This window comes from Rhinolophus hipposideros, assembly GCF_964194185.1.
Source record: "Rhinolophus hipposideros genome assembly, chromosome: 8".
Taxonomy (NCBI): Eukaryota; Metazoa; Chordata; class Mammalia; order Chiroptera; family Rhinolophidae; genus Rhinolophus; species Rhinolophus hipposideros.
This window is the reverse complement of record NC_138054.1, coordinates 73,554,336-73,572,580: the sequence shown is the minus strand read 5'-3', so window position 1 is coordinate 73,572,580 and position 18,245 is coordinate 73,554,336. Positions and strand designations below refer to the sequence as shown.

Genomic DNA, 18,245 nt, shown 5'->3' with positions numbered 1-18,245 from the left:
AATAATAGAATTTTCCAGATATCTGACAGTTATCTTCCTTTCTGAACCAAAAACATGTAAATTTTAACTACTTTGAATGAAAATTTCCGACATAATTTTCACTTTGAATGAAAATTACGACATAACTTCCTTGAGTTTAAAATAATCTAAAAAGAGAAGAATCTTCCTGATGATTTAGGCCCATCAGTTAACTCCATGGACTATAATTTAGTGATGTCCTTTGGCCATTTTGAATATGTAGGAATGTTTAACACCCTTGGCGAAATGGCCTCTGGCTGATATTTTGAAAAAATTCCTACGTCTATTTTTTTTTATAACTGTTTTACTTTTTCCTACCTGTCAGTTCTCATTTTAAATTTACTTTCTTATAGAAGCTCATCTCTACTTCTCTCCCTAATTGGTTCTCTAGTTTCCAAACTCACTGAATCACTTGTTATACATCTGTATAAAGCAGGTGTAAATTGCCATTTAAGAGGTTGTTGTGGGTCTTTTATGAGTAAAGTCTGTGCAGTTAGTGTATAGGCCTTGGGAAATTTATTTTGCCAGTGGAAGGACCCTTTTCATGGGGAGTGGGTGCCTAGTTCCTGGTTGGGTGAGATGTGCTTCATCTGTATAGAAAGGAAGAGTGCTAAAGAATTGTTAGCCTTGGTTGGCAGCTCTAACTAGGCTTTTCGTGATTTCAGTAGTGGGAGTTGATGTACTTAATTGTAGAAACTTCTCTGAGTTCCATGGGTCAGTAAGTGAAAGGGATATTGATGGATGGCCATGTGGTTTGTGTGATGGGAAAAGATGGAAGAGAGAGCTTGGGGAAGAAAGTAACTCTTGCCTGTATAATGTTCCAGCAAAAAATTGAAGCATGTACCAGCAAAAGCATGTACACAGATGGGATTTTAGCAGAAGGATTTTGAACTTGATTTATACCTATTCTGCTTAGCAGTTAAGAAAAGAGTATTCCTTTGTATTTAACAAAACTCCTTCTCCAAAGCACTCTGTCAGGTGCTGTGAGGGGATATCAAATGAAATAAGACATGGCTCATGCCTTAAATGACTTGTAGTCCACAGACAGAAAAGGGCCAGGACATGGAAGTATGTACAGAGGAGTGATCCAAAGGTAATAGAGTCAATCAGTTAGGAGCCTATCAGTTGCAAGAGATAGGAAACCCATCTCCGATCAGCTAAAGCAAAAAGGGACTTCATTGCCTTCTAGCACAGAAAGAGTTGGGACTCAGATTGTGTCCCCAAGTCTCCAGGCTCCATCTGTTGCTTCTGCCTTAGCTGGGCTGTCTGTCATCTTTGTTAGGGCTGGTTCCCCTGGTGGTGTGGTGACAGCATCCCTCATATGGCACCTGCCCACAGAGCAGAGAGTGCTCTTTTTTAGAACCCTCCAGTAAACATTTCACTGCTTTTCATTGGCTCTGACCAAGCCACATGGCATCTCCGAGCCAATCCCTGTGGTCAGAGAGTAGAGCCTGGGGATGGCACCAGCTAGATGCAAAGCACATTGGCCAAGAATGGGGGGAGGGTGGTTCCACCAAAGCCAAAAAGGGCACTAAAATGAAAAGAGTGGTGAATGTGGGATGGCTAGCCCATGAATCCACCAGTTTCTATGGAGTGATGATAATAGGTGTGAGCTGAGACTGCCCTTGCCAGTCTCTGGGCTCTTATCAGGACACTGTAGACTGATTGCACTGTAATTCTTAGACTTGGGTATTATCTATATTTTGAGTCTTGAAGAAAGTAGAATGTAGTGCATAAGAGCATGAACTCTGGAGCGGAAGTTAACAGACCTCGTTTTGAGTCCTGTCTCTGTATCCTCTCTGAGTCTCAATTTCCTTATCAGAAAAATGGGGACAATATTGGTATTTTATCCTAGGGTTTTTATAAAAATTCATTGAAAGACTCCATGTAAAACACTACAAACTGTGCCCGTAGGCAGTTAGCTCTAATTTTTTTAGTTTGTTTATAAATTAACCCAGTTGGACAACCTCTGATTTTTGTTAGATTCAAAACAGCTCATATCATAAAGACATGATTGAACCAGTGTTTTTAGAAGAATTAAAAAAAATTAAAAAACGAGCATCTTGTTTGTAAGATTGGGATTTGTGAATTAACTTAAAAAAAAAATCTTGGCAGAGATACAGGCGACTCCAGAGCAGCAGCAGCTGGTGGAGAAATGGAGGTGCAATCCTATTATGCCAAGCTCTTGGGGGAGCTGAATGAACAGCGAAAGAGGGACTTTTTCTGTGACTGCAGCATTATAGTGGAAGGGCGGATCTTCAAGGCCCACAGGAACATTTTGTTTGCCAACAGCGGCTACTTCCGAGCCCTGCTCATTCATTATATCCAGGACAGCGGGCGGCACAGCACTGCCTCCTTGGACATTGTCACCCCTGACGCCTTCTCCACCATCTTAGATTTCCTCTATTCTGGCAAGTTGGACTTGTGTGGGGAGAACGTGATTGAAGTTATGTCCGCCGCCAGCTACCTGCAGATGAACGATGTGGTGAACTTCTGCAAGACATACATCAGGTCATCCCTGGATATCTGCCGAAAGATGGAGAAGGAGGCCGCTGTGGCGGCAGCAATGGCGGCGGCGGCAGCGGCGGCAGCGGCGGCAGCTGCAGCAGCAGCCCATCAGGTTGACAGTGGAAGCCCCAGTTCAGGCAGGGAAGGGACCTCCTGTGATACCAAGAGCTTGTTCTCTGCAGCCAAGGTTGACGAGAGCGTGGACTGTCCAAGAGAGTCCCCTTGCGGTGACTGCAGAGGCTGCCACCCCCTGGAACTAGTGGTGAAAGACAGCCAGGGCAGTGGCTCAGCTGACAGTGACCTCTCTACTCTGCCCAAACAGATAGAGCCCAAAGTGGAGTTGGATGCTGATGAAGTGGAGGTAGAGGTTGGCGAGCAGCTGCAGCAGTATGCTGCCCCACTGAGCCTGGCCCACATGGAGGAGGGTTTGCCCAGTGGCCAAGCGGTGGACTTGGCTTATGGGAACTACCACGTGAAGCAATTCTTGGAGGCCCTCCTGCGCAACAGTGCTGTCCAGAGCAAGGATGATGCAGACCACCATTTTTCTCGGAGTTTGGAGGGAAGACCAGATGGTGCAGGAGGAGCTATGAGTTCCATGATGGATGTCCAGACTGACTGGTATGGAGAGGACTCAGGTGAGCTCCGTTAGCATTCATCGTCTCTGCCGGTCACTTAGCACCCACATCTGTGCCTTAGAGTCTCCCATCATCATCATTACCACTATCATCACCATCAGCACCAGCACCACAACCAATAGGTATTATCAATCGATCAGGGCATTGTCTCTTAGTGTCTGTTAGTATTTTACCTTTAAAACTAGAGTATAAGCATGTTGAGGGCAGTATGAAGATATGGAAAGAACTTACTGTCTTCCACTAGCAGTGGGACTTCGGTTAAATGATTAAGTCTCTTCAAACCTGTTTTGTTCAGGAGATCATCCCTGCCTTGCCTTTCTTACAGGGTTGAGGACCAAATGAGAAAATTTTTCACAATTTTTTTTCCTCACGTATGGTAACAGGAAGTAAATCAGTTCTTTGTGTCAACCATGGTGCCTGGCGTGTAAGACACTCAGTTAACATGTCTTGGTCAATGGTGTGATCTAGTTGAGAATATTTTAGACTTGGCATTTAGCTTCATGTAAGCAAATTTCTTTTTTCCCCACTTCTTCCGCCTACCCCACTTCCCTCCAGTTAGTCTAGTTGTGTAGGACAGAGCTCCCTGGCCCATGATGGTATTATGACTGTTGGTCAGCCTGGCAGCACACAGCAGCGACCTCCGGCTGCTCATAGCAGCCCAGCTCCAGGGAGAGCCGTTGCTCACAATCTTAGCTGTAGAGGGCGCAGCTTCCTGGCCCATGGGGGAATTGAACAGGCAACCTCAGCCTTAGGAGCATGGTGCTCCACCCACCTGAGCCACAGGCCGGCCCAAGCAAATTTCTTATATACTTTGGTAGTCTTTTGTGTTTTAAGAGAACTTGGTTGTATCCTGAACAAGTCTGAGAGATGAGTTAACTCTTGTTAACAGGTGAGATAATTGTGTTATAAAGTGTCTTTTAGGAGATAGAAATAGACTTGGCTGTCACCTTCCTGATAAAACTACCAAGAAATTAAAGAATCAAAATTCTTATACACTCTCCAATACTGAACAGTGAAAGTATTTTAAATAAGGGAGATCAGCTGCTTTTATTCGTTACTAAGGGGCCGTCTTTAGATTTCTTTTTTTAAAGCAAATACTCTGTATATGTCTGATTAATCTTAGACTTCAAAAACTTGAAAATGCTCTTTCTGGTTCTCAGAGACACTGGCTTAACCAGCATTTAGAAGGTAGTGGCAGTTTTCAGTGAACACACTATGGGAACTTGTTGAAATCTCATTTCCTTGTATATAATAGCACTTCATAGACTGATCATATTTTCACATTCAGTAGACCTTCATCATGCCCCGTGAGTTGGGCAGAAGTGTGGGGAAACTGAGATCCAGAAGGGTTGAATGAATTTCCTAAGAATGCAGAGCTGGTAAGTGGCACAGCTAAAACTAGAAACTTGGGCTGTTTTCATGTCACTCATTAAACAAACTGAAGGCAGCATAAGCGGATAGAGGAGTTCAGTGCGACAAGTTTATCTTTCAACTCCCCTTGCCTGTAAGCACAAGTATCAAGAAATAGTAATTCAGCTCTACACTGTCTTCATTCAAGTCCAGTCTATCAGTCTGTAAAGTCAGGTTTCCAACTGTAGGGTGCTGTGGCAAGGTAGCTACCCTGGCCCCTGGCCGTGCCTATTGTCTGCCAGGTTTTGATTCCATTCACACAGCCCCAGGGTAAATCTGTTCCATGTGCCAAGGCACAGAGTAGGACTGGTTTGTTCGGTCATTTACACATTTTTTTCTTTTTTCATTTACACATTTGTTCATATATTTGAGTACCTTCCTGGTAAAGCTACTGAAATAAGTCAATCATGAATCCATCCCTCAAGAACTGATTGTGTCTTAGAGGAGATAAGACGTGTGTAATTGGCATCACATGGTAGAAAGGTACCAGGGCTGGAAGACCGATGGACATGTGAGTTTCACAGTTGTCCAAAGCAGGAAAAGTGGCTTCCTATTGAGAGATCAGGGAGGTTTTATGAATGTGGCATCTGAGGGTAAGAAGAAGAGACATAGGGAGAAATTGGAGTCAGAGCATGGATAATCTTGAATGCTAAGAGGTGAGGTTTTTATCTATAGACATGGGGAATAAGGGGTAGTTTCTAAGCTCGGGAGTGGACAGGATCTGTGCTTCAGGGAGCTTAATTTGGCCCCAGCACAAGATGGTGTGCAGAGGAGAAACCAGGGTAAGGCAACCGTCAGGAGGCTGTTACCGTTCTGTGTGCATGTTTCTCATTCCTGTCATTCATAGACACTGTCAAAGAATAAGCTCCTCCTGTCGTTTCTCTTCCCTTGATCTCCCAACCCCAGCTCCAGCACCTCCCATCACTTCTTGGGAAGTTCATCTGCACTGGCTGCCTCCACTGTTGTACTTCCCACTCTTTTCTCAGCCTGCTGCAATCTGGCTTCTGCCCGCTACACACCACTGAAACCGCTATCATGAGGTCAGCTATCCATTTCTCTTTTTTTTTTTTTTTTTTTTTTTTTTTTTTGGTTGAGAGCCCACTGGCCCATGTGGGAATCGAACCGGCAGCCTTCGGAGTTAGGAGCACGGAGCTCTAACCGCCTGCGCCACCCGGCCGGCCCAGCTATCCATTTCTAGAGCCGACCCAATGAGTGATTTTCAGGTGTTATCTTACTTGACCTCTCTTGGTCATTGACTCTGGCTTTTCTCTTCTTGAAATTCTTTCTTTACCTGGCTTCCAAAACCACAAGTACCCATCACTCTTACCTCTGTCCGTTTGTTTTCAGCCTCTCGTGGAGTTATTTAATGTCAGTCATTGGCTTGCTTCAACTACTTATTGTGCCTGTTCATTCATTCATTCAATAGATATTTATGGAGTACTTCCTACATGCCAGGCACCATAAATCACAGTGAACAAAAGACAGTCCTTGTCCTTTGGAGCTGACATTCTAGAATACGGAGGCAGACAATAAACAAGTAAATACAGAATAAGAACTAAAGCATGAGAAAGGTTGGTAGAAAGTGAAAGGCATGCTATTTTATTTGGTGTTGACATGGAAGCCCTTTCTAACAAGTTGCCTTTGAGAAGAATATTCAAGACAGTGAGAGAACTGTCCAGATATCAGGGAGAACATATTAGGCAGAGGGAAGAGCAAGGCACAAAGGCCCAGATATAGGGTCACATTTGTTAAGTGAACTAATGGAATAGGAAGGATGGTGGTGTGGCTGGAATAGAGTGAGCAAGGCAGAGCGTGTTGGGGGATGAGGCCAGAGAGTTTGGGTGAGGGGAGACCAGGTAGGGCCTTGAAGACGATGAGAAGGCCTGTGGATATTACTCTGAGAAGGGAAGCCACTAGAGGGTCTCCGCCAAGAGTGGCTTGAAATGCCATATATTAAAAGGATCCCTTTGGCTACTGTGTGCGATAACCTCCTAAGTGGTCCTCTTGCTTCCACCCTTGCTTTCCTCCTATGGACTACAGGGAGCATAGACTCTAGGGGAGCAAGGGTGGAGGCAGGAGGATCTCTTAGGAGGTTACTGCAATAAGCCAGGTGAGATATATGCTCCTTGAATCAGTGTGGTAGCAGTAGAGGTGAGATATGGTTGGAGTAGGAGCTACTATAGTGTTTCTCAAATATAGAGCCAACCGGATTTGCTAATGGCTTACATGAGTTGTGTGAGAAAAAGAGGAGTTAAGAATGACCCTAAGGTTTTTAGGCTGAGCCATTGATTTAAACATGTTATGTTTGTGATGCTTATTGGATAAGTGGAGATGTTCAGGAAGCCACTGCATCTGTAAGTTTGGAGTTCTGGGGAGAAGTCAGAGCTGAGATATAAATATGGGAGTCATTGACGAGCCCTGGGCATTTAAAACCCATCTGTCCCATGAACTTATAGATCTGGAAGGAGAAGGTAAGAGATCTAAGGACTGAGCCCGGGGGAACGCCCAACATTTACAGAGGTCAGGTAAATTGGGAGAAACCAGTAAAGGAGACTGAGAAGGGCCAGGCAGTGAAGGTAGGGGAAGAATCAAGAAACAGTGATGGATGCCAAGAAGAGAAAGAGTTTCAAGAAAAAGGAAAACTCAACTATGTCCTATACTGCCTCTCGGTAGATTGAGAACTGAATCATTGGATTTAGCAATGGAGAGGTCATCGGTGAACTTGATAAGAACAGTATGAATGAGGTGGTGAAGCAAGACTACATAGAGTAGGCTCAAAAGAGAAGTGCAGAAATATATGTGAAGGTAGTATAGATGCTTCTTTCAAGGAGTTTTACTGTGAAGGGAACAAAGAAATGCATCAGGAGCTGAAGGGGGATATGAGGTCATTGTTTTTATTAAGGTGGAGGATCTAAAAGCATGTTTACTGATGGGAATGATCCAGGAGAGAGGAGGATAAGAGATGAGTTAAGAGGGAGGGACAATTGATAGAGTGAGGGGATCCTGTGTGCAAGTGGAGGGGATAGTCTGGTTTTGGATGGGAGGAAGGATAATTCGTTCATAATAATAGGAGTGAAAGCCGTAATGTGTTCATATGGAGATGGCTGGGTTCTCTTCTGCTTGTTCCTTAATTAAATAAGCAAGAACAGAAGCTGAAAGTGAGAAGGGGGTAGGAGGGTGGAGATTAGAGCAGAGGAAAGGTATAAAAGTCATTGAGAAGAGTGGGAGAGAGTCCGAACCAGGGAAATATTTAGGATGCCTGGGCAGAACCAAGAGCTCTTTTGATATTACTGGTCAAATGGTGATGGTAAGATGGATTTAAAGAGAGACCAGAACACACAGTTGTGTATTTTTCTCCAGTGATATTAACTTGCCTTGTTTCAGGTATGCAATAGGCAAAGAGTTGTATTTAACCAGAGTTGAGGTTTAACCAGCTGAATAGAGATAGAGGGAGAGAGAGGACTGAGGAAGTGGAAAGTGTACGTGAAGGAGTGAGTTCATTGATGGACTATAGCCACTAAAATGCGGAAGGAGAAGAGTGAGGACTCGAGGAGGTGAAGGGCAGTAAAATGGCAGTAGAGTCCATGGCTTGGAGGTCCCAGTAGAGAAGGGACACCCGGGGGAGAGCTAGAAAGTTATGATATAGTGATTGGGAAGTAAGGTATTTGAAATGTGGGTTATGGAGCAAATACGGTTAGTGGCAGTATCTAGGTATGGGCCATGATTCTCATCCCTGACTGTACATTAGAATGGGAAAAGTGCGTTAAAAATATGATGCTTGGAATGGGGATTGGACATCAGTTCTTTGTGTTGTTTCCCAGTTGATTCTAATATGTAGGCAGAGTTGAGAGCTCTTGGTCCAGGATTGGGTGGCTGAGGCGGAGTGGAGGACAAGGTCTTTGGAGGAAAGAAGATCAAGGAATGGAGAGGCTAGGGTGTGGCAAGGGTCAATTTTGGTATTCACATGAATTATGATGGAAGTTGTGATCAAATCTCCAACGAATGAGGACATGACCTAGGAGGTCCTGGATGGCTATACAAGGAGAGGTAGCAGTGGTATCATCTGATGGTATGAGCTTCAAAGATCTTAGAATTTTTGAGGATGGAAGGAGGTACAGTGGTCTGGAGATTACAGTGAAGCACAAGAACTATGGCATAAAGGAAGTAGGGCGCTCAGGGGAGAGGCAGGGCTCAGTGAAAGCAACCACTCCAATCTCAAAACTCTATTCTTCCCTTCTTTTCCCTAAGCTCCAGATTTATCGATCTAACCCAGGTATTTCCCTGTGGATGCTCTGGGCCTGCCACAAATGTGGTAAAATCCAATCTGAACTCCTCATTCCTCCTGTACCTGTTTTTCTTCCTGTGTTCCCTGCCTCAGTTTATTCCACCATCATCTATCAAGTCAGCCAACCCAGAATCTGTGTCATTTATAATCTTCTCTTTCCCTTCTATCCCTTCTGCCATGTGGTCTAGTACTGTTAATTTTACTTCTCGAACTAGCTCCTCCTCTCTTTTAGTTCATGTCATCTCTCATCCCCTCCCACCTGGACTTCTTACCTTTAATCTTGCCTCTCTTAAATCTTTTTTCTGCATTGTCCCCAGAGGGATCTTTTAAAAGTCAAATCTGACTGTGTACTTGCCCTGCTTAAAATCCTTGCTGTTCACCGAATAAAGTCCAAGTTCCTTAACATATCAGCGTCACAAGGGCAGGGAGTTTTGTCCTTTTAGTTTACGGCTGTATCCCAAGGGCCCAGGACACTACCTGGCGCACAGTAGATGTTCAGTATAAATGTGTTGAGTAAGTGAATGAATGTGACCTTTACAGTATGCACAGACTGCTTCACAGTCTGGTTCTTGCCCCTTCCTCAGCATCCTTCTCCCACACCCCACTTTATATTCTATATTCTCGCTTACCTCTATGCCTAAACATGTGATATCCCTCTGTCCAAGATACCTTACTCTTTCTTGAACTTCCAGTGAATTCCTGTTCATCTTTTAAAATCTTGCTCAACGATCACCTCTCCTGTGAAATCTCCTCTGAACTCCTGGAGAGATTTCATTACTTCTTGTCTATATTTCTTCATCAGTTTGAACTTTTCCTATGTTACATTATATTGTATGAATTTGTTTACATGTCTTTCTCTCCTGCTAGACTTAACTTTTAAAAAAAAAAAATTTTTACTATTATTTTTAATGTGGTAAAATATCATAGTATAACATCATTTTAACCATTCATAAGTATAAAAGTTAATGGCATTAAATATACTCATGTTGTTGTGCAACTATAATCATTATCTATACCCAAAACTTTTTCCTCATCTCAAACACAAACTCTGTACCCACTGAACACTAATATCCCCTCCCCTCCTACTGTCCCAACCCCTGGTAACCTCTATTGTACCTTCTGTCTCTATGAAATTGACTCTTCTAGGTAACTCATGGGATATGATTTTTTAAAAATTTAAGTATAGTTGGTATACAATATTATATTAGTTTCAGGTGTACAATACAGTCATTCAACCCGTATATACCTTACGTATATACCTTAGTATGTGATCACCATACTAAGTCTAGTAACCATAAAAACTTATCACAATATTATTGACTATATTCCCCTTCACCTATTTCACCCATCCTCCCACTCCCTCCCCTCTGGTAACCATCTGTTTGATCTCTGTTTCTATGAGTCTGGTTTCGTTTGTTTGTTTCAATTTTTTAGATTCCACATATTAGTGAAACCAGAGGATCTTTGTCTTTTTTTGCCTGACTTATTTCACTTAGCATAATACCCTCTAGGTCCTGCTGTATTGTCACAAATGGCAAGACTTCATTCTTTTTTATTGCTGAGTAATATACATACCACATCTTCTTTATCCATTCATTTATCAGTTGACACCCAAGTTGCTTCCATTATCTTGGCTATTGTAAATAGTGCTGCAAAGAACATAGAGGAGCATATATCTTTTCAAATTAGTGTTTTAATTTTCTTCAGATAAATACCCAAAAAGTGGAATTGTTGTGTCGTATGATAGATCTACTCATATTTTTAATTTTTGGGGGAACCTCCATATTGTTTTCTATAGTGGCTGCACCAATTTGCATAGACTTAACTATCTAAGGGAGAAAACAGGTATCTTGGTAAAGACAGATCTTGACACAGTGCCTGGTGAGTGATAGGCATTCAAACTGAACTATTATATTGGGGAATCAGATCATGAGAGAGGAAGGAAAGTGTTGCAATAATTCATACTTTTCTGATGGAGAAAAATAGTTAATGGTTGGTTTTTCCAAGGACTAATGCTGGATCCATTTCACTTAATGTTTTTGTAAATAATTGGGAAGAACCGTCTGATGGGGAGAAATGACAGGAAGATTCTGCAGTTCCAGATGAGTGAGAAGGAAACTGGCATCTCAGTATAAGTGTGATCAGTGAGAAATAAAATAATCCAACGTGTGTATAGCGATGAGCTATGGACTGCTGCTTTTATTCTAGGAAACAGGTTTTGAAGTCATTATAAATTATGCAAAATGTTAGGCATTATCAGGATGAGAACTAGAAACCCAAGAGAATAATCTCCACTCTTTCATAGAATGATGTTGGATTCTCACTTGGGATTCAAGCTTGCCATACTTTGGGCAGCACCTCCGGAAAGACAAAGCCCACTTCCATGTCCTGAGAAGGTCCCAGAGAAAAGGAGTTATTCCAGTGTTGAGAGAGACCAAAAGAGCCTGGCCTGCTTAATTAGTAAAGGAAGACTAAGGAAATAATAATGGTGACAACATTGGCTGACATTTGCGAGAACGTAACATGTGCCAGGTCTCTGCCTTCAGTATTAATTAATTTCATTCTTACCACAATGCTATGAGATGGGAACGCCTATCATCCCTATTTTACAGATGAGTAAATTAAGAGAGAAGTTAAGTGAGATGTCCAAGGTCACAGCTGGTAAGTGGTAGAGCCAAGACTTGAACCCAGGTTTCTGTGCCTCAGGTTTCTATGCCTGGTAAGCTTCAGTCACGAATGCCTTCAGATAAGATGTGATATGATATATGATATGATATGACACGATATGATATATGATATGAGCAAAGTCTGTAAAATCCTGAAGGGTACAGATAGATGGAACAAATCTTGGAATACTATTAGGTTGGTGCAAAAGTAATTGCGGTTTTTGCAATTATTTTTAACCTTTGAAACCGCAGTTACTTTTGCACCAACCTAATACAATAAGGGTAACTCAGGTAACTTAACTAGAAAGGAACAGTTTCTATACCTGTGGGTACTAATCATGTTGTCACCTTAATGGTTGTATGAGCAAGGTAAACAACAAGAACAAGAGTTGTAAAACGATTTAAGCGATTTCCTGGATGATTTCAGATACATAGAGTTAATATGAATTCCAAACCGTTTAGCGTGCATCATAGCAAACCTCTTCTGTACATGCCTGGAAGCTATTCTTCGGAGCTACTGTCAAAGCGGAATCCTGGTCCAGAGATCTGATCCATCATAACAACCTGGGCTGGTAGAACTCCCCAGCCCTGGAGCCCATCCATTGGAGGGCGGCCAGTGTTGTTGCTGCTTACAGTACAGCTAAATCAATTCATCTGGTTCCCCAGGTGATGTACTGGTGGTCCCCATCAAGCTCCACAAGTGTCCTTTCTGCCCTTACACTGCCAAACAGAAGGGCATCCTCAAGCGGCATATCCGCTCGCACACCGGTGAGCGACCCTACCCCTGTGAGACGTGTGGCAAGAGGTTCACTCGGCAGGAGCACCTGCGCAGCCACGCCCTGAGCGTAAGTGATGCGGCAGTTCTCTTGTGGGGGGCTGGGGGCTCATGGCACTTATCTAACGTAAGGGTAATGCCAGCCTGTCTTTCACTTCTCTGTCCACTGGGGTATTTTCAGATAATTTTAAACATATGTTTCTACTACTAAATTGAAGCCAGCCGGGTGGCACTTAGAGAAAGTTAAAACTTACGTGGTAACAGATTCGTTTTCTTAGGGAAGAGTCAAGAATGTTCAGATTCTGGTTCCCACCAGCTAAAAGGCAGAGAACACTGGGGCTTGGACGGTGGGTCTGTTCCACCCGTGTGATGCCAAAAGGCAGCTGTATCTTCAGTTTCGCACCCAATCCCAGCACTTCGGGGTTGGGGGCAACTATACAGGCATACCTTGTTTTATTGTACTTTGCTTTATGCTCTTTGCAGATACGTTGTTTTTTACAAACTGAAGTTTTGTGGCAACCCTGCGTCCAGTATGTCTGTTGGCACCATTTTTCCAAAAGCATTTGCTCACTTTTGGCCTCTGTGTCACATTTTGGTAATTCTTGTAATATTTTAAGCTTTTTCCTTATTATATTTGTTATGGTAATCAATGATCCTTGATCAGATGGATGGTTAGTATTTTTTAGAAATAAAGTATTTTTATTTATTTATTTATTTTAAATTTTATTGGGGAACAGAGTGCTTCTCCAGGGCCCATCAGCTCCAAGTCGTCCTTCAATCCTAGTGGTGGAGGGCGCAGCTCAGCTCCAAGTCCAGTTGCCCTTTTCAATATTTAGCTGCAGGAGGCGCAGCCCACCATCCCATGTGCAAATTGAACCTGCAACCTTGTTGAGAGCCCGTGCTCTAACCAACTGAGCCATCCGGCCTCCCCCAGAAATAAAGTATTTTTAAATTAAGTATGAATATTATTTTTTCAGGCGTAATGGTATGGCACACTTAATTGACTATACTGTATTGTAAACATAACTTTTCTATGCACTGGGAATCCAGGAAATTTGTATGACTCGCTTTATTGTGATATTCATTTTATTGCGGTGGTCTGTAATTGAACCCACAATATCTTTGAGGATTCTGTACTGCCATTTATAAGGCAAAGAGGACCCCAGACCAACGGGACCTCCTCTCCCACTGGCTGCGCCCCAGGATTCTGTCTCTCATGTGAGCGGATGATTCCCACCAGATAAAAAGCACTCAGGCCGTTTAGAAGCGCGTTGCGTTTAAGATCATCTTTGAGCAAGGCAGCCAGTCTTTGGAAAATCCAACATAAAAATCTTTTGGACTTCAAAGGATGCTATCAAGAATGTGAAAAGACAATCAGAGAATGGGAGAAGATATCTGTGAATTGTTTATCTGATAAGAGTCTATTATCCAGAATATATAAAGAACTCTTACAAGTCAACACGAAAAAGACAAACAACTCAAACAGTGGATTCAAATAGACATTTCTCCAAAAAAGATTAATGGCCAATATGCACATGAAAAGATGTTCAACATCATTGGTCATTAATGAAGTACAAATCAAAGCTACATTGAGATACCACTTCACATCCCCTAAGAGGGCTATCATCAAAAAACAGATGATAACGAAGTGCTGGCAAAGATGTGGAGAAATTGGAGCCCTCCTACACTGCTGGTGGGGTTGGAAAACGGGGCAGCCACCGTGGAAAACAGTTTGGCCGTTCCTCAAAAAGTTAAGCATAAAGTTCCTATAGGACCCAATAATTCTACTTATAGGTATATACCCATGAGAACTGAAAGCATACATTTAGACAAAAACTCACACAAATGTTCATAGTAACATTATTCATAATAGTGAAAAAGTAGAAACAACCCAAATATCCATCAACTGGTGAATAAACAGACAAAAGGTATATCCTTACAATGGAATGTTAATCAGCTATAAAATGGAATGAAGTTCTGATACACACTGCGACATGAATGAACCTTGAAAACATGCTAATTGCAAAAAGCCAATCACAAAAGACAACATACTGTATGATTCCATCTATATGTAATGTAGAAAATGGGCAGGCCCATGGCGATGGAGGGTAGCTTAGTTCTCACCAGGAGCTATAGGGACGTGGGAATGGAAGAGGGATGACTGTTAATGGGTACAGGGTTTCTTTATGGGGTGATGAAAATGTTCAGGAATTAGTTGATGGTGATCTTGTGAATATACTAAAAGCCACTGAATTGTACACTTCAAAAGGGTGAGTTTGGGCTGGCCCGGTGGCTCAGGCGGTTGGAGCTCCGTGCTCCTAACACCAAAGGCTGCCGGTTCAATTCCCACTTGGGCCAGTGGGCTCTCAACCACAAGGTTGCCGGTTCAACTCCTCAAGTCCCGCAAGGGATGGTGGGCTGAGCCCCCTGCAACTAGAAAACGGCAACTGGACCTGGAGCTGAGCTGTACCCTCCACAACTAAGACTGAAAGGACAACAACATGAAGCTGAACAGCACCCTCCACAACTAAGATTGAAAGGACAACAACTTGACTTGGAAAAAAGTTTTGGAAGTACACACTGTTCCCCAATAAAGTCCTGTTCCCCTTACCCAATAAAATCTTTTTTTAAAAAAAGGGGTGAGTTTTATGGATTGTGAATTATGGTTTTGAAAGAATCCAGATTTAAGATCTGTCAAGGTTACTGACTGCCTTTGCTCTCAGTGCAGGTCCCAGAACACTGCTCTGAGAATGGCCTGATTTCAAGGCCTTGCTTTTATTTGTTTGTCTTTTTTTTTTTTTTTAATTTCAATTTATGTCTCTAGTCTATCTTGGCAGTAGTAGGTCTCTGGATGCCTCTAAGATGTTTCATTGGTTGGAATCCTCGTTCCCTCTGTTTTTCCACATTATACAAGGTCCAGGCCACTGTAGCCCAAAGAGGTGGTATTCAAAGGCCCTCAGGTTGTAAGGGTCAGATACACACTCAGGTTGGCTCAAGTGTTGAAGTGTTAGTGTAGGAAACCCAGGAAAACTCATGGGAAACAGGGACATTGGTCAGGCAACCTGGGTATCATGTTGGCCCTTCTCCTGCATGAGCCTCTCTCTGTCTCTGCCTCCTGCGTATATCCTGCATCCAGAGCTCTCTAAAAGAGAGGCGCTGATTGATTCACAGTCCCCTTCTGGCTGGAGTTTCTGAAGAGTGCATGCATTTGAAATATAGTTCCTTAGACAGAGGGGACTCCTGGGGCTGCTGCCCTTAGGGGTTGCTGTATGTGGTAGGAGATCAGGTTCTTTTTTCTGGAATACAAAGCTCTTCTCATTAAGTAAGGAATGTATTTATCAATGAAAAAGTCAAGGGTGTAGCATCTGTGGGCATGTTTGGGGAATACTGTCTAGCAAATCTGCCTTCCTAATAACTAAACAATCCAAGATACATGAGAAGCTGTACCTAAAATCCTAACCAGTTTACTGAGTGCCCTTTCAATGCCAGGTATTACGGATATAGTAATAAATGTGACAGACGACAGAGGATGTGAATGAGGACAGACCCTGCCCTCTTGGAACTTACAGTTTAGTGAATTTTACCAGTAACTTGTTAGAAATACAGCAGTCTCCCCTTATCCTCAGTTTCACTTTCTGTGGTTTCAGTTACCTGTGATCAACTGTGTCCCAAAAATGTTAAAATGGAAAATTCCATAAATGAACAATTCATAAGTTTTAAATTGCGTGTCATTCTGCGTAGCAGGCTGAAATTTTGTGCTGTCCTGCTCATTCTCATGCAGGATGTGAATCCTCCCTTTGTCCAGTGTATCCATGCTGTATATGCCAAGGGCTGATTAGTCACTTAGTAGCCATCTTGGTTATCAGATTGAGTGTCGTAGTATCACCGTGCTTGTGTTCATGTAACCCTTATTTTATTCAATGGCCCCAGAATGCAAGACTAGTGATGCTGGCGATTCAGATATGCCAAAGAGAACCATAAAGTGCTTCGTTTAAGTGAAAAGGTAGGTATGTACAGGAATAAGACATAGTATACATAGGATTTGGTACTATCCACGGTTTCAGGCATCCACTGGTGGTCTTGGAACATATTCACTAGTGAATAAGGGGGGACTACTGTATAAAAAGGAAGAAGTATAAGTGAGAATATATAGCTGGGGGACCTAACCTGGCCTGGAGCATCAAAGAAGACTTCCTTGAAAGGCAAAGGGGAAGGGTAGGCACTGGGGAGGAGGGCATGTTCCACCTATGTCCAATGGCCCTGGTGGAAAGGACCTTGGTGAGGTTGAGACTGTGGCAGATGGAACAAGAGGAATAATGATGAGAAATGAGGTTGGAGGGTCAGCTATGGGCCAGATCACATGGAGCCTTGAAGGCCATGGCTCAACCACATTGCTGTGACATTTACTGTGTCTGCTTTAGGTCCACAGATCCAACCGTCCAATCATCTGTAAGGGCTGCAGGAGAACCTTCACGAGTCACCTGTCACAGGGACTGCGGCGCTTTGGGCTGTGTGACAGCTGCACCTGTGTTACAGACACACATGATGACGAGGACGATTTGATGCCCATCAACCTTAGCCTGGTGGAGGCTTCGTCCGAAAGCCAAGAAAAGAGTGACACAGACAATGACTGGCCAATCTATGTGGAGTCTGGTGAGGAAAATGATCCTGCTGGAGATGATTCTGACGACAGACCACAACTTCGTTCCAACCTAACAGACCAGGGGACACTCACGTAGCAGTAAATTAGTGGGGAAGAGGCTTTAGGATTTGTTATTGCTTATTCTGTGGTTGAAAGCCACCTTTTGTCCAATTTTTGTGGTACTCTGAGAGGAACATTTTTTTCACTGTTAATATAGTTACATTTTTGTTAGACTTCATGGTAGAAGTTGGATTTTGTGATTCAAAGGCCTGTGACTTTTTAGTGTGGTGCCTTTGGTTTCTGAGGGCTTTGCTGACTATACTTAACTCTGAGGGAATCAAGTCTGGCCCTCAGGCTTCCTGTCTTTCCTATTGTGCATCCAAACTCTGGTTAGGAGAAAAATAAGAAAAGCTCCATGCTTGTTCTCGTATTGTCTCAATCTTCTGCATTCCTTTGTTGTTATCATCTCTTCTCTGAATAGGTGGGCAAGAATATGTATATATATATTCATATATTTATTTATTATTTTTAAAATTTTATTGGGGAATATTGGGGAACAGTGTGTTTCTCCAGGGCCCATCAGCTCCAAGTCGTTGTCCTTCAATCTAGTTGTGGAGGGCACAGCTCAGCTCCAAGTCCAGTTGCCATTTTCAATCTTTAGTTGCAGGGGGCGCAGCCCACCATCCCATGAGGGAATTGAACCCGCAACCTTGTTGTTGAGAGCTCGCCCTCTAACCAACTGAGCCATCCGGCCGCCCCAAGAATATATTAAGTTGAGATCAATCTTACCTCTGCCAAGCCTCTCTTAATGAATTCCATTTTTGAGTTTTCTGCTGAAGTATTTAAGAGAAAGCTTTATTGATATAAGTCAGGCAGGGCTGTCTGGCTATATGATTGTCAATGGTATTTTCTAAATCTAAGACTGCAATTTTAAAAGCTGTGGGTATTTATGTGTAGACAAACATGGAAATGAGCTAAAAGCTTCCTTATGGCACTCTGACTTGCCCAGTTGAATTAAATTTTAAGTTAGCTCTAGGAAGGGAGCCCGTGAGCCCAGGTCTGGGTGTTTTCCCTGCTTGGTTTGGTATTTCACAATTCTGTATATACAAATGACCTGTTTTGCGATCATCAAACAAGTCATTTGGGCAAAATTAAAAATGTTCCCCTGCTTTTTCAAGCTATTTCCAAAGGCCACAGCTGTGTAACCTGGAAATGTAGCTACCGATGACATTCTTTTACTTAGTTTATGAATACAACTTTAATTGGAGGGAAAGAGTAAGCCTATATAAACAAGTTATATTTCTAA

General features: G+C 42.8%; 1 protein-coding gene across 1 annotated transcript; it reads left to right on the top strand.

Moving 5' to 3' along the window:
- The first annotated feature begins 2,133 nt into the window (after positions 1–2,133).
- Positions 2,134–17,737, top strand: ZBTB8B (zinc finger and BTB domain containing 8B). Its single transcript, XM_081056411.1, has 3 exons — positions 2,134–3,161; positions 12,189–12,367; positions 16,719–17,737. The coding sequence occupies exons 1-3, from the start codon at positions 2,174–2,176 to the stop codon at positions 17,034–17,036; spliced, it is 1,485 nt and encodes a 494-aa protein (XP_080912537.1). The 5' UTR covers positions 2,134–2,173; the 3' UTR covers positions 17,037–17,737.
- Positions 17,738–18,245: the final 508 nt, after the last annotated feature.

Coding starts and splice junctions, on each gene's coding strand:
- ZBTB8B (XM_081056411.1), top strand. CDS start 2,174: ATGGAGGTGCAATCCTATTATGCCAAGCTCTTGGGGGAGCTGAATGAA. Junction 3,162..12,188: donor CTGGTATGGAGAGGACTCAG/GTGAGCTCCGTT, acceptor CTGGTTCCCCAG/GTGATGTACTGGTGGTCCCC. Junction 12,368..16,718: donor TGCGCAGCCACGCCCTGAGC/GTAAGTGATGCG, acceptor TGTCTGCTTTAG/GTCCACAGATCCAACCGTCC.